The sequence below is a fragment of the Natrix helvetica genome (assembly GCF_964273705.1).
Source record: "Natrix helvetica genome assembly, chromosome: 2".
NCBI classification, from domain to species: Eukaryota; Metazoa; Chordata; class Lepidosauria; order Squamata; family Natricidae; genus Natrix; species Natrix helvetica.
Window position 1 is genome coordinate 20,553,472 of NC_138552.1, and position 15,067 is coordinate 20,568,538.

At 34.3% G+C, this 15,067-nt stretch overlaps 1 protein-coding gene across 3 annotated transcripts in view; it reads left to right on the plus strand.

Moving 5' to 3' along the window:
• Positions 1–15,067, plus strand: part of NIPBL (NIPBL cohesin loading factor) — a 177,579-nt gene that overhangs the window by 107,005 nt on the left and 55,507 nt on the right. For all 3 annotated transcript variants that reach the window (XM_081940543.1, XM_081940542.1, XM_081940544.1), the window contains 5 exons: positions 6,167–7,660; positions 9,211–9,393; positions 10,406–10,606; positions 12,423–12,494; positions 12,593–12,682. In XM_081940543.1, the coding sequence (XP_081796669.1) occupies positions 6,167–7,660; positions 9,211–9,393; positions 10,406–10,606; positions 12,423–12,494; positions 12,593–12,682 (2,040 nt within the window). The remainder of the gene's footprint in view (positions 1–6,166; positions 7,661–9,210; positions 9,394–10,405; positions 10,607–12,422; positions 12,495–12,592; positions 12,683–15,067) is intronic.

A 15,067-nucleotide genomic window follows, 5' to 3' on the forward strand; every position in this document is an offset into this window, starting at 1 on the left:
ACAATGGCACTGAAAAAGGTGCCTTATGACCAGTTTTGGCAGTTATGATTAATGCAGCATGTCCATGGTTATATGACCAAAATTTGGGTGTTTGGCAATAGGCATATATTTATAATGGTTGCAGATTCCAGGATCATGGGAGCCCCAGCTGTCAAGATCAATGCGGGACAACTGAATTTACTTAACAACTGCATGATTTACTTTATAACTGCAGTGATGTGCTTACCAACCATGACGAAAAAGGTCGTAGCCAGGTGTAACTCACTTAACCGTTTTACTAAGCAACGGAAATTCTTGTCCCAATTATGGTCATATGTCAAGGGCTACCTGTAAATAATAATGTATATTTGGGACTTATATCTGGCCCAAATTACAAGAGAAGGTTGTTTAGAAGATAGTAGTTGGATCATGAGTAAGTACAGGTGCTCCTCAAGTTACAACCATTCATTTAACAAACGGCATTGAAAAAGGTAATTTATGACTTGTCCTTGCACTTAAGACCAACACAGCATCACAGCATCCCCTCAGTCACATGGTCAAATTCAGGTGCATAGCAACCAGCAGGAATTTACAATAATTGCCTTATCCTAGGATCACATGATTGGCATTTATAATCTTCATCAAAATTGATGAAGGAAGCTAGATTCTCTTAATTCTCATCTAATTCTCTTTGGAAATCTACCAAAAAGATCATAAAATCTGGTGTGTCTCACTTAATAACCACAGCAATAATGCAAATTCAGGTCCCAATTATGGTCGTAAATCGAGGACTACCTTTAATGTATACAAAATATCACTTTTGCTTTGTTACAGTGGCATAGTTACAAGGCTAGATGAAATTTTATTTGTAGCATCTGTAGCTAGTGAATTATGGAATGAATTTAATCTCTATAAATCTATTAATTGGTTAGAAACCATTCAAGGTTAAAAGCTGTTCAAGGTTGTGAACAATTTGATCATTGGAGAGCATGAGCAGATGATGTTTTCCATAACATATATTTTCTTTCATGGATTGAGCCAGAGGCTGGAGTTACCTATTGGCTTTTTGCAGATCAAAAATTCTACTCTTCTGCTTTAATTTCCAGTTTCTGCTTGTATAAGCCAAATTATGCTCATTAGGCGTTATTTCAATGATATGTCAAAGTGAGCACAGTACATGAATTTGTTATTTTTATTTAAAGTGTACTGTTACCTGTCTTGCTTTTGTCATATATAAATTTTAAAGAACTTTGTTTCCTAGGATTTTATGTGTTCTTAATTAGATAACTAATATATTTTAGCAGTGGGCTCTTTAGAGATCTAATTCTAAACTATAGTAATAATTTAATACAATTTTTACCTTTTCAAATGCAGATGGGGGGGGGAATAAATTTGAAAATATCTCAAACTTGTGGTGTACTCCTACAAAGTGTAAGAATGTCTTGCATAAAACTTTTCTTCCTGGAAAATCAAAAACAAATAGATTGCTAATTAACTAGCAGACTACATGATTTGGTGGATTGTCTTAATTCTGATAGTATTTTATCACTGGGTAGTGCTTAACCTATCAAAAATTGTACATTCACAGCCGTTTACTAATTATGTATTATTTAACACAACAGTGTGAAGTTAATAAATCCATATGGGTAGGTTTTAGTTAAGGATATTTATTATTATTTAATTATAAAATGTATATGACACTCATCTCGTGGTGTGAAGTGACACGGTGAGTTGAAATATGAACTTTGCAACATTCAATCCTATTTGAAGAGTTTTAGAAGAGATTTCTAGTCATACATTTGTACCAATCTGTATGTATCTCCTTCTCCACTTTGTATTTTTTTTCTGAGGAGGGGAGCAGTTAGAACCCATGTTTATCATCTGTTTTAGACTTTGTTTAGAATACTGTTATGAGAGAAATGTTCTGTCATTATCTGCCATGCTCAGTGTCTTTTCTGCCTTGGTAAGGTTCATCTCATAGATGGTAACATTTGACTACAAATACTTGATACACTTGTTTTCTTTTTTTCACTCTTTTTTTGGGAAGATGTTTACAGGCCAAAATGATCTCTCCATTTTTTGGCATTATTTCAGGTAATATATTCAGGCCACTTCATTGTACTCAGGAGCTGTTAATCAAACTAGATTCTGGTAGCTGGACAATTCATTGATCTCTGCCCAGCTTGATCCCCCAGCATAACAATTGGTCAATTTCAAACTTAGCTATTCAAGATTTGTCCATTCCCTGCCCAAAATTTCATGTAACCCTGATGTTTTGTCCACACCTAGATGGTCTTTGAATTTTCAGTGCTTTTCCACTGAAAATGTATTTTCTCATGGAAACAATAAATAGTAAGTGCTATTTATAGTATTTATTTATTTGCTCTAAGCCAAAAGAATAATACTCTTTAATTAATTATTTAATAATAATTAATTGCATAACACACTTTTAATAGGATATATAATTTTCACCCATTCTGATTATTAATATATTGGAAGACCTATGCTACAGTTATCAGTGTCAAAACTAATATCATAACTTGTATGAAGAATTTCAGATATTAAGAACCCATCATTTCCTCCCTGCTTCCTCCAATTCATACACTGAAAAATGATGCTAAAATTGGGGCAATACTAGCTACACAGATATGTTCTTTGTAGTGTTTAAGTCTCAACAAAAAACCACTACATCAATATCAATTTTGCAACCATCGTTAACTTTAAATGTTAAATTAATCTGTCAGTTACTTTGGTATCTCAATAAATCTGGCAGCATTATCAATTCCATTGCTGTATTTACTATGCCTTCAGCCATTGTTACCTCTTTTCTTTTTCCTCTAATTTTCTTTAAGCATCTTCTGACTTTGAAGAGGATTAATCAGACTCTAATTCTGATAAATCTTCCTTCCCACTATTGGAGTGGTTAATCAAAACCCAGTATCACATTTAGAGAGTATGTAACCCTACACTGAAAAGTTATGCAGATACCCATTTTCCTGAGCTCAGAAAAGTAATAGCTGCTATAGGTTGGCTTGATGTTTCAGCTGTAATCAAAGCTCTACTTGTCTTGGTAGGAATATTAGTGTTCCAAGTGGCCAAGGTTTCCTGCAGAAACAGGACTCTGTAGTACCCCTTCCCTCACTTATTCACACTTTGCCTATAAAAACAGATAACTGATTGATAAAATGAAAATAAATAAATAAATGTACCGGTATTTTATAACTATGCTATCATCCTATAGAACAGATTTACTGGATATGCATAGAATAATAATATATGCATTTTCAATGGGAAGAATGTCTCTATATTTGGGGAGAAGCTTTCTAAACATTTTTGAAGTAAAGATACCCATCTGACCAAGGAACAAGTCATATTGCTCAGCATATTACGAATTGATGTAGTAAAATTAGATTATTTAATTGTTCTAAAGTATCATGTATGGCTTTGCAGATTCAAATGGACAGTTAGCTAGAATGAAATGAAAATAATTTCTTCTAAGCAATACAAAGTTAGGCTGCAATAATTAAAAACAATATATAAAATGGTCTTATCTTCTGAACCATCAATTTTATTTATTTACCGGTAGAAATGATTCTATTACATATCATCTCAACTCTATTCCTAAGGATAAAAATATCATTGTCTCTCTCAATTTTAAGGGATCTATTTTTTAAAAATCTACATATATTCATAAGTGCCATCTTTATATCAATTTATCACTTGATATGCTATGCTTTTTATGCGTTACAGGTCTTACAGAGATGTTAAAGAGGATAAATTTCTTCTGCTTATGGGAATCTTTCTTTCAAATACTCCAGCATCCATTCTTGATAAAATGTATATTGTCCATGTCTCAGAGGCTATAGAAGGGCATGGCCTTCTGGAAAATATACTAATTGATCATTTACATATCAGTAGCTTGAATCCCTATTGGACTGAGAATTACTAGTTTTTACACTTTTCCTTTTGTATTACATGTTGAATCAGAGCTAAAGATCGAGGCCAATTCTGGACTAGAGGCATCGTTTTATTTTCAGATAGCAATTGTACTCATTCTGAGTGTCTGGTAAACAGCTGTGGGTCTGAAAAACTTTCTTAGCACCATTTCCATTTTCCTATGTCTTGGTGATGCTCCTTAACTCTTACTTATCACTATTATTCCCCTTAGATTTGCTACATTACTGCATGTCTTCATTAAATGGGAGCTGTTGCACACTTCCAAGTATCAGTTATTAGATACTATTACATAAAAACTGTCTTTAGAGGCCTCTCTACACATTACAAACTCTTGCTCTATGTTGAAATCACTTTTCACAGGTGAGCTACTCTCTGACTCTTTCAGTGCAGAGAAGTTTTCCTTAAATCTGACTCAGATCACCAACTTCATTGGAGTAATGCTGAACATGATAGAAAGTCTCATGGTCTTGCTCCAAGACAAGCCTTGAGCTGAAGTGGACTCTGCTCATGCCTTATCCTGGACCAAGTTCATCACAACAGTTTGAGTGCAACAGATGTGAGTCCAAATGATAGCACAGACTTGATTTCCAACCTTTGCATGCATCTCTGAAATCTTGAATTTTCAAATCTTTCATCATTGCCAAACCCAAGTTAGAATGTGTATTTGCATCTTAGTGCATTGATCTGTAGAACAATAAACTAGAATTAGCAGTTACTAGTTGAATTTATCTTTGAGCAGATGCAATCATATCATAATATTAAAATAGGTGTGTCTTAAACAGATAAAAATTTGACACAGAAATATCAGTGAAATCCTATTGTAGACAATACAGCTATTCACATCAGGATTGAACCAATCTATGTCTGTATTAGATACTGTAGCTCCCCTTTAGAACAACCCCCCCCCCCCACATTCTCTTTGTCTGGAAGAACCCTACTCTAATGATTCTTTGAATTACATTCTAAGCATTCTTAAGAACTGAGATCTTTCAAGAATTTTTTTCACATGTAGAAAGCACAGATGAAACTCATTATAGTACAGCCAAAATTAATGCTTTTGTATTGCAGGGGCACTTTTCTAGGCAAAGTCTTTTTATAGAAATAGAAAAGAATTTTATCTGTTCATGCAACTCTTAATTATTAGCAAGTAAAGTTTGTGATTCTGTTCCACTTGGTGAAAGAAGCCTGCATTCAACAAGCAGATAATCCAGATTTAAACACACTAGACAGTGAGTTTTTTGGGCACGCCAGACTTCTGAGTCTTGCACTGATTGTATGAAACAATCAAGTTTTCACTTATTTTCCCTACAGATCTGTGATATTTTTCTTTAGTTTTAAGCGAAGCATACAAAATTGCTATAAATGTAATCCACCACTTCCTTATGTTCAAACAAACATACATTTGATTCTGCCTCTCATTATTCTCCATTAGAGTTCATTTATCTGCTCTATCTTCTAAGTGGCGTTGACATTCAACTTGAGCCACAACAATATCTGTTGTTGCTGATATATGTGTGCATTTGCAAGATGTGTGTTTAATCTACTTTTCTATGACTGCCTAGAACTTTGGGCATAATTAGTACAAGCTTTGGAAGAGTATGTTCATTGCTTTGAAATAATAGCTTTTTATGATGTATAAATTGGCTTGCTGTTCACCATGTATATATACATATGATCTGCAAAAATCATGGTTAACAACAATTTGCTTTTGTATATTTTGGTTCTTCAAATAGTTTTCTGTTCATTATAAAAGCTGCAATCTTTATTCATCCACTTGGTATTCAAGGTCAAATATTTCCTCTCTTGGCCATCACTGAACTGGAAGAAAACATGAAGCTCAAATTGGTGCCTAATTTCAATTCTAGAATATTTTAACTAAGAGGTTGGTTATACCAAACTCATAAATGAATATTCAGGGGATCACTCAAACTATTGAAGATACATGTAAGCAACTTGCTTCTTTAGTTTCCTTGATAAGTTCGAATAGATTGGTGAAAACTCAGAATTGAGGAAGTATGATAACTGAAGTATCTTTTACAGTTTTTTCCACAATTATTTGTGTTGTATAAATTGTTTACAAAGAAATTAGCAAATAGTTAAGAAATAATGTTCCAGATCAATCAAAATATATAATTGTGTATGACCATATTAAAATACATGTTTTCATGTGTCTACATAAAGTGTTCTATAAAATGATAAGCACCTTTTAACAATTTTTTTTGATCTGCAGATAAGCCTTTAAAGAAACGAAAACAAGATTCCTTTCCACAGGAGGCTGGAGGTGCTACAGGAGGAAATAAACCAGCTTCTCAGGACACAAATTCTGCAGGAAATGGGTCACGACCAGCCTTGATGGTTAGTATCGATCTACAGCAAGCCGGACGGGCAGACTCTCAGGCAGTTCTTACTCAGGACTTGGACATTATCAAAAAGCCTGAAGAGATAAAGCAGTGTAATGATGGTTCTCTATTCATTGCCCAAGATGATGTAATTGGAGTACTAAAACTAAAAACTGAAAACTTCCCTGAAACTCTAAGGAAAAAGTCAGATTCTGAAGGTATAAAAATGGAAGTACAACATAACGAGAACAAACAAACAGGAACACAACAAAATGAGGGTAAACGGATAGAAATTAAACACTGTGAAAGCAAGCAAGCAGAAGTTAAACATGAAAGCAAACATGAAAACAGACAGATGGATGTGAAACAAAATGAGGGCAAGCAAAATAATGGCAAGCAGGAAACAAGACAAAGACCTGAGACTCCAAAACAAAAAAATGAAGTGAGGCCAGATACTCCAAAACAGAAAAATGAAGGCAGACCAGAAACTCCAAAGCAGAAGAATGAAGGCAGGCCAGAAACCCCTAAACACAGACATGAAAACAGGCGTGATTCTAATAAATCTTCATTGGAAAAGAAGCTCGATATATCTAAATATAAAATGGACATGAAATCTGATCCATCCAGGGTGAAATCTGAAAAGTCTGACTCATTAAAACAGAGGCCTGATGGGCGTTCAATTTCTGATTCTGTAAGACGGGATCATGATGGCCTTAAACAAAAAACTGAGGATAGAGGTGAATCAGAACGATATAGAGGAGATCCATCAAAGTTACGAAGACCAGAATATTTGCGATCTTCAAGTAAAAGCGAACATGATTCTAAACATATCATTAGAACTGATAACACAAAAGCAGAGAGACTAGACAGGAAACACAGACATGAGTCTGGTGAGTCCCGGGATAAGCTGTCATCTGGAGATCAGAGATCAAGACCGGACAGTCCTCGTATTAAACAGGAAAGTAAATTAAGAACTGATAGACCAAGTTTTAAATCACAGAACAGTAAGGATGATCGGAGGACAGATGGTAATAAAAGCAAAATGGATAGTAGTAAAGCACATGGAGATAGTAAAGCTGAGTTTCCCAGTTATTTGTTGGGGGGAAGATCTGGGGCTTTAAAACATTTTATCATTCCAAAAATAAAACGTGATAAGGATGGGAATGTCATGCACGAAGTAAGGAAATCAGAATTTAAAGGTGAACCGAAGAATAAGGTTGAGAAGATTGGACTAGTAGAAGATCTAAATAAAGGAGCTAAACCAGTCGTCGTTCTGCAAAAGCTTTCTTTGGATGATGTACAAAAATTTATTAAGGACAGAGAAGACAAATCAAGAAGCTCTTGTTTCAGATCTAATAAAAACAAGTCATCCAAATCAAGTAAAGGTAAGAGTGCAACATTTTATCCATTATGCTTAATGTCTCGATGAGTTTGACTGTAAAGAGTTCCATCCTTGACAATTAAGTTATTAATTACTTGAAAATAAATTGTAAAAATATTAGTTGATTCAACTTATTTTGATTTTTAATTCATATTTCCATGAAAAAATGATGATTATTGTTGTTAGTTATGAAATCTTGTTTTGTGAATGTAGTCAAGTAGTATCTAAATAGCTGTTTGTTGGAGCTGTTTCATTTGGATTCCTATACTGAGCTGAGGGTTGAATTCAGTGGTCCAAATGGTTCATTTTAATTCAGTGACTCTAGTTTGTGATGGGATAATTTGATCTCTTGATAATCAAGATTTCCATCTTGCATTTGGGTAATCACATTGGCCCACTCCATTTTCAGAATGGTTAAAATATTAAAGTTGCTACATTCATACAAAAAGGCAGTGTTGTGGAAATTGCTGTTTATTGTCAACGAGAAAGCATTTGGTTCATGCTACTGGATTGTTCCTGCTTTGTTTTGTTCAACCAGCAGAAATTGATTCAGGCACTCAAACTATGCCAAAGTTTGAATGAAAGGCGTATTAGATAATGTGAGAAGCTTATTTTGTATATAAAGTGGAAGAGATAGCTCTACATTGCTTCAACACAAATATTTGGGGAAGTCCAGTTCCAGTTTATTGTTCCTGAACAACAAATGCCAGAACCTTGCAAACCACTCCTGGGAGGAAAAATAATTCAGCTGCATATTTTCTCTTAGAACAAATTAGAACTTAAAATGAGATCCACAAAATGTCTTTGTGTTACCAGAGTGAATTAGGCATAAAGAGCCTATGTAGATTAAAAAGTTGTATTGTTGACAATGTAGTTGCACTCAAACATATCCACTACTCCTTAAAACATGAGTCAGAAGGGTCTCAGGTGAACAATTTACATTTTGTCTTACCTTTGAAATAAGGTGTAATCATTTTTTCTTTTTATTGGCTTTGTATCTTTTTTTAATTAATTTTTTATAAATGCTTACCATGACTTTCATAATAGCTATTCTATCTAAATATGTGAATTTTAAAAATGTATTTTCAGAAATAAATATAAAATTAGGTAAATGAAGAAAAGGTAGTCTGCTAATATTACCACTTTTATTTCTCAGGTAAACAAATATGATCACTGGAATTAAATATCTCATTTCTATTATTCAACCATTATATTCCACAATTGAATTGTTCAGATTAATTTTAGATGGCATTTTATCTTCTATTTTCATATAATTCTTAAAATAAATGTAAACTAGATAACATTCTGAGAGAGATAGAAACATTTTAGGTTCTTTTTACAACAGAGTTCTTGTTATGTTTACATTTCACACTTTCCATTTTTAATAAATAGAAACAGATAAATACTGTGTGTTTTTAAGTTGCTATACCATTATTAATAATTTATAAATTGGCTTGGGGGTTTGATATGAAAAGCATGTGTAAAATGTTAATTTGTCTTGTAGATTTTAACAATATTTGAATTTATATTCACTTACATACTCTTGATTAATAGGTAGCATAGATCAGTCAGTGTTAAAGGAATTACCTCCAGAACTACTAGCAGAAATTGAATCCACCATGCCACTTTGTGAACGAGTGAAAATGAATAAACGTAAGCGTAGCACAGTAAATGAAAAACCAAAATATGCTGAAATTAGTTCTGATGAAGACAATGACAGTGAAGAGGCTTTTGAAAGTAAGTAGAATGGTGATTTACTTTGATAATGGTAATACATGTATTTAGTAATATGTTTTCTAGTAATTTGAAAGTCAATATTGCTAATTTGATTAAAGCAGTTTACACAGATGAGGCCAGGATAGACTGCTGCAATACATGCACACACATCCACAACCACATCCACTCACTCACTCACTCACTCACTCACTCACTCACTCACTCACAGACACTTTATGCTAATGGGAATATTAAACCTAGCAAGCTATAATGTTTATTAAGTAATCTGATAAATAGTTTTCTACACTATGTAAAAGCATATGTAATTTAATTAAGTAATAGTCAATAATCACACTTTTTTTTTAAGGCAAATGAAAGAGGCTACAGAGATGTAATGGGACAGGAGGCTTTAGTATCAAGCTTTATGTGCTCTGACTGGAATGCATCAAAAAGAAAAACACTAGAGCTCCTTACTGAGAACTTGAAAATGTAGAATCAAAATTGAATATAAAGTAGTATTTGAGCTAGGGCTGCAAATGTTAATGAACAATTTTGTATAGATATTGGTACAAGGTTTCAAATTAACAAAATAAATGAATATGTGATCTGTAAGTGCAATGGCATATTGCTTATATTATTTATTTAAAACTAAGCTATTTACAACGGAACTGGTTCTAGCAGCAAAATTATTAAAATGAAGTTATAGGTTTTCCTTTATGGAACATAATAATTTCCTGTGAGATTTATTGCAAAGGTTTAAGTAACTGAAATTAGAACTGGGAAGAAAACATTGCAATAACTAAACAAACCAGAAAAAATGAACAGGCATTTTGTAATAAACTCTGAAATGATAATTTTAAAATATTGAATATTGAAGCTATTTTTAAATTTTTCATTAAGATTTACAAATGGGTATTTCTGAATTTTTTCCTCAAAGAGTGCTGCTGTGCCAAGAAAGAACTTTGCATGTTTAATTTCTTATAACTGAAGCCTTGTAGATCTCCTTTGCACTGATAACAGTGGTTATTTCTAGCTTCTCGGAAAAGACATCGAAAAGACAGAAATGATGACAAAGCCTGGGAATATGTAGAACATGACAGACGTTCTGGAGATCATAAAAGGAGTGCCCATTATCATGAAGGAAGGAGGAGTTCTGGTAGCAGCCGATACCGCGGGCGAAGTCCAGAAGATTCAGACGTGGATGATTATTCTCCTCCTCCTTGTCTTAGTGAAGGTAGTAGGATTGCCAATTGTTTTTATCTGCTAGTGGGTGCAATCCAGGTTTCCTCTCAAAGCATTCCCATTTTTGGGGACCAAGGAAGTATGCCTTCTCTGTTGTGACTCTCACACTCTGAAACAGCATCCACCCAGATATGCAGTTATGCCATCTCTCCTGGGATTCCAAAAAGCCTTTAGGTTCTGGCTTTGTTCTCAGATCTGAAGTTAATGTTTGTGAGGTCCTTATTGCATGGTTTTTGTGTGTGTATGTGTGTGTGTGTGCTATTGTTACAGTTCTTTTAGCCCAGACTGTCTATGGCATATGTTTTTTACTGTTTTATGATTACGTAAGCGTGGGCAGCTTACGTAATCATAAAACATAAACATTGTCCTTTTATTAAATTAAATGGGTTAAATTAAATCTTCCATATGAAGATCTAGGATGTATTTACTTGAACAAAGAGGTTGAGTCTGTAATTAGAACTAATATCACCAATCAGAAATTTTACCTGTAACGAGGAGATTCAGACACATTAAATTATAAGGAGAAAGCCTCAGATACGAAAGAAGCTAAATTTCATCAGAATTGGGCAACTAATAAAGGAAAATTAACTCCTTACTATTAATTGGCTTGTTTTCAATATACAGCTTCAGGTCAAAATTGCATCAAAATAATTCAAAATTATGAGGGGGATGTGTGATTATGCTCCATAACCTTTCCGCAAAATGTGATTTAGCAATGAGAATGGTGCCACACCAATCATTATAAATTTATATTTTTATTGATACCAATAAATAGCTTTCCATTCATTTACTGGTTTTTCATGTAACATTGTCATGCTTTTTGCATGAAATCTGACCAGCTCTAAAATCAGATTAAACGACGAGGTTCCATCTTTATTCAGTATCTAAACTGCGCTTTTTGGCTTTTCTCTTTTGAACTGCAGTAGGATCATCCCTGGGATGATTCCAACAGTAATTAACAAGTATGGACCGACTCCATTTCCCTTTTCTCCATGTCTATGATGTCCTGGTGGACTCTCTCCCCATGCTCATCACTCTGTTCTAAGGGAAATAGTCTAAATGCGAGCGTAAGAAGTGAATTTTCAGTGACATGTTTGCATCAAGTGCTTTATATAGGACCTAAGCAAATTTTCCACATGTTTTTCATAATTATTTGCCTTGCTATTTTCAAGAAGCTCAGTTGCCATTAACTTGAAGGCTTTGTACACTTCCATGTGGTACCATTTTCATTGTTCTACCATACATTGTTGAGAAGTTATGGGGCATCATGATCATTAGACACCTTCCTCCCTTAATATATAATATATACTCACCTTTGTATAAATCTTTATTGTGAACTATCTTGAAAACTTCAGCCAACCAGCACCTTTATCACCTGTTTTCTAATTCATCTAATCAAAATATGTAAGAATTAACACATTTTATCTCGGAGGTTGATAATTTCCCAAAATTTATAGACCAATGTTATTAATACCCACGTGTTTTGAGGGCAGTAGCAACATTTTTATTTATAGTCTTACCTTATAGAAATTGTTTGGTGCTTTCAATGAAATGTTAACTTAAAGGGGTTCTCCATGTAATATATGTATGTACTATTATTCATGAATTAATGGTGTACTGTACAGTATTTTTAAATTCTGTGACTTGTTCTTCAACTATAAATAAATACATATTTAATGTATTTTATACTATTTTAGATATATTATAAACCAACTGTTGAAAAAGCATTTATATAGTTATACTGCTATAGAAAATAACATTTTTTAAAAAATATCTAATTTTATAAACTTTATATTTTTAATTTAAAGTGGCTAGAAAAATGAAGAAAAAAGAAAAGCAAAAGAAAAGGAAAGCTTATGAACCAAAGTTAACTCCTGAAGGTATTCTGGCTTTCTAATATTTTTTACATGTCCCTGTTTTGATTATTGCAATTATTTCTTCATGACTCAAACTATACTATATTGCCTGGTTTTTGTAGAAATGATGGATTCTTCTACATTCAAGAGGTTCAGTGCTTCAGTTGAAAATATTTTGGACAACTTGGAGGACATGGATTTTACTGCATTTGGTAAATATTTTTAAAGCATGACATTCTCTTGACATTCTTCCCATGACATTGATATTTTCTGGTTTAAACTAAGCTACATACTTTTACTTTTTAAAACATATATTCTTCCTCAAGGCATAAATTTATTAGAGATGTCATATTGACATATCTGGAGAAATCCAAATCTGAAAGCCCCGGGTTCTCCCCGTTCCCACAGCTTGTCCATCCACCATTGTGGCAGCCCTGAAGACTCCCACTAAAGATGGTTTCAGGGCTCTCAGACACTTATTTAAGATATGTTAGAATGATTGAATTTTGTTATGAAGTGCAAATTTCCTAAAGTATTTTTTCACTTTCCCAACATCTAAATGCTGCTTAAATGTTGTTGTGGGAAATTATAATCCTGTTGTAATTAGCAATTCATGTGATGTATGAACTCACATATTGCTTGACACGTGAATTCAGTCTCTTAACTTTTTGAAGTGATGCATTAATAATAATTTATCAGAAATAAACATTTCTCTATAATAAGCAGTACAACTAGTCCTTGACTTACAAGTGGTACGTAGAAGTTCCAATAATCACACTCCATGGTCACATGATTGTGCTTTGGCACCCAGCATCCAGTCTACATTTATGATAATTTGCAGCTCCCTACGATCTTCTGAGTGCAATTTATGGTCAAATTGCTTGAAAACCGGCATATACTGTATTTTTCGAAGTATAAGACGCACCCAGATTTTTTGAGGGAAAAGGGTGCGACTTATATTCTGAAAAATACGGTAGTTCCACTTTTAGGCAAAACCATGCCCACAGGGAACCATTGGTTTACTTAACTGTTGTTGTTGTTGTTATTGTTAGTTGTGAAGTCGTGTCCAACAGATTGCAACCCCATGGATAATGTTCTTCCAGGCCTTCCTGTCCTCTACCATCCTCTGGAGTCCATTTAAGCGCATGCCTACTGCTTCAGTGACTCCAGCCAGCCACCTCATTCTCTGTCGTCCCCTTCTTCTTTTGCCCTCAGTCTTTCCCAGCATTAGGCTCTTCTCCAGTGAGTCCTTCCTTCTCATTAGGTGGCCAAAGTTTCATTTTCAGCATTTGGTCTTCTAAAGAGCAGTCAGGGTTGATCTCCTCTAGGACTGACCTGTTTGATCGCCTTGCAGTCCAAGGGACTCGCAGGAGTCTTTCTCCATCACATAGTTTAAAGACCTCAATTCTTTGGCATCTGCCTTCCTTATGGTCCAACTTTCACAACCATACGTTGCAACTGGGAAAACCATAGCCTTGACTATACATACTTTTGTTGTCAAGGTGATGTCTCTATTTTTTTAGTATGCTGTCTAGATTTGCCATAGCTTTCCTCCCCAGGAGCAAGCGTCTTTTAATTTCTTGGCTGTAGTCCCCATCTGCGGTAATCTTGGAGCCCAGGAAAATAAAATCTGTCACTCCCTCCATTTCTTCCCCATCTATTTGCCAGGAATTGAGAGGGCTAGATGCCATGCCAACTTTTGCACTCTCCTTCTTCACCCACATCAAGAGGCTCTTTAGTTCCTCTTCACTTTTTGCCATTAGAGTGGTATCATCTGCATATCTGAGATTATTGATATTTCTCCAGCAATCTTAATTCCAATTTGTGATTCATCTAGCCCCGCCTTTCTCATAATGTGCTCTGCATATAAGTTAAATAAGCAGGACTGTCACGATGTTAAAAAGTTTGCTAGGCCTGAACTGAATGAATTGACACTCAAGAGTTAAACTAAGAAAGCTTTATTGCGCAGGTCATAAAACAAAATGTTATCTGAAAGTGATTTATTGCGCATGCGTCACACATTCCAGAATTCCTTTCTTCTTTGTTCGGCTGCCAACTTGGCTACCGGAGCTTTTTATTATCAAAATGTAACCATTAGTTATTTCTGTTTCATTTACTTTTATTATTTTATTATTAAAGTTTGTTTATTAATTAGAATACTTCTTAAAGACTTTTATTTTTCTTAATATCTCAAAAGATATGCGGAAGGGAATCAGCCCGATCCATTGATCTCAGATCTCAGGCGTTTTTTCCCCTGACAAGGACAACAGTATAGAGCCTTGCGGAACTCCTTTCTCAATTTTGAACCAATCAATGGTTCCGGGTCCAACTCTCACTGTTGCTTCTTGACCCACATATAGGTTTCTCAAGAGAAAAATAAGAAGGTCTGGTACTCCCTCATTTTAAGAACTTTCCACAATTTGTTGTGATCCACACAATCAAAGGCTTTAGCATTGTCAATGAAGCAGAAGTAGATGTTTTTCTGGATGCTTTTAAAAACTGTAGATTCACCCAATGACTGCAGTTATTAGCTCAATGACCACTACAATACAGGGCATAAAATTGGATCAGTCATATCATTGACCTGCTTTATAACA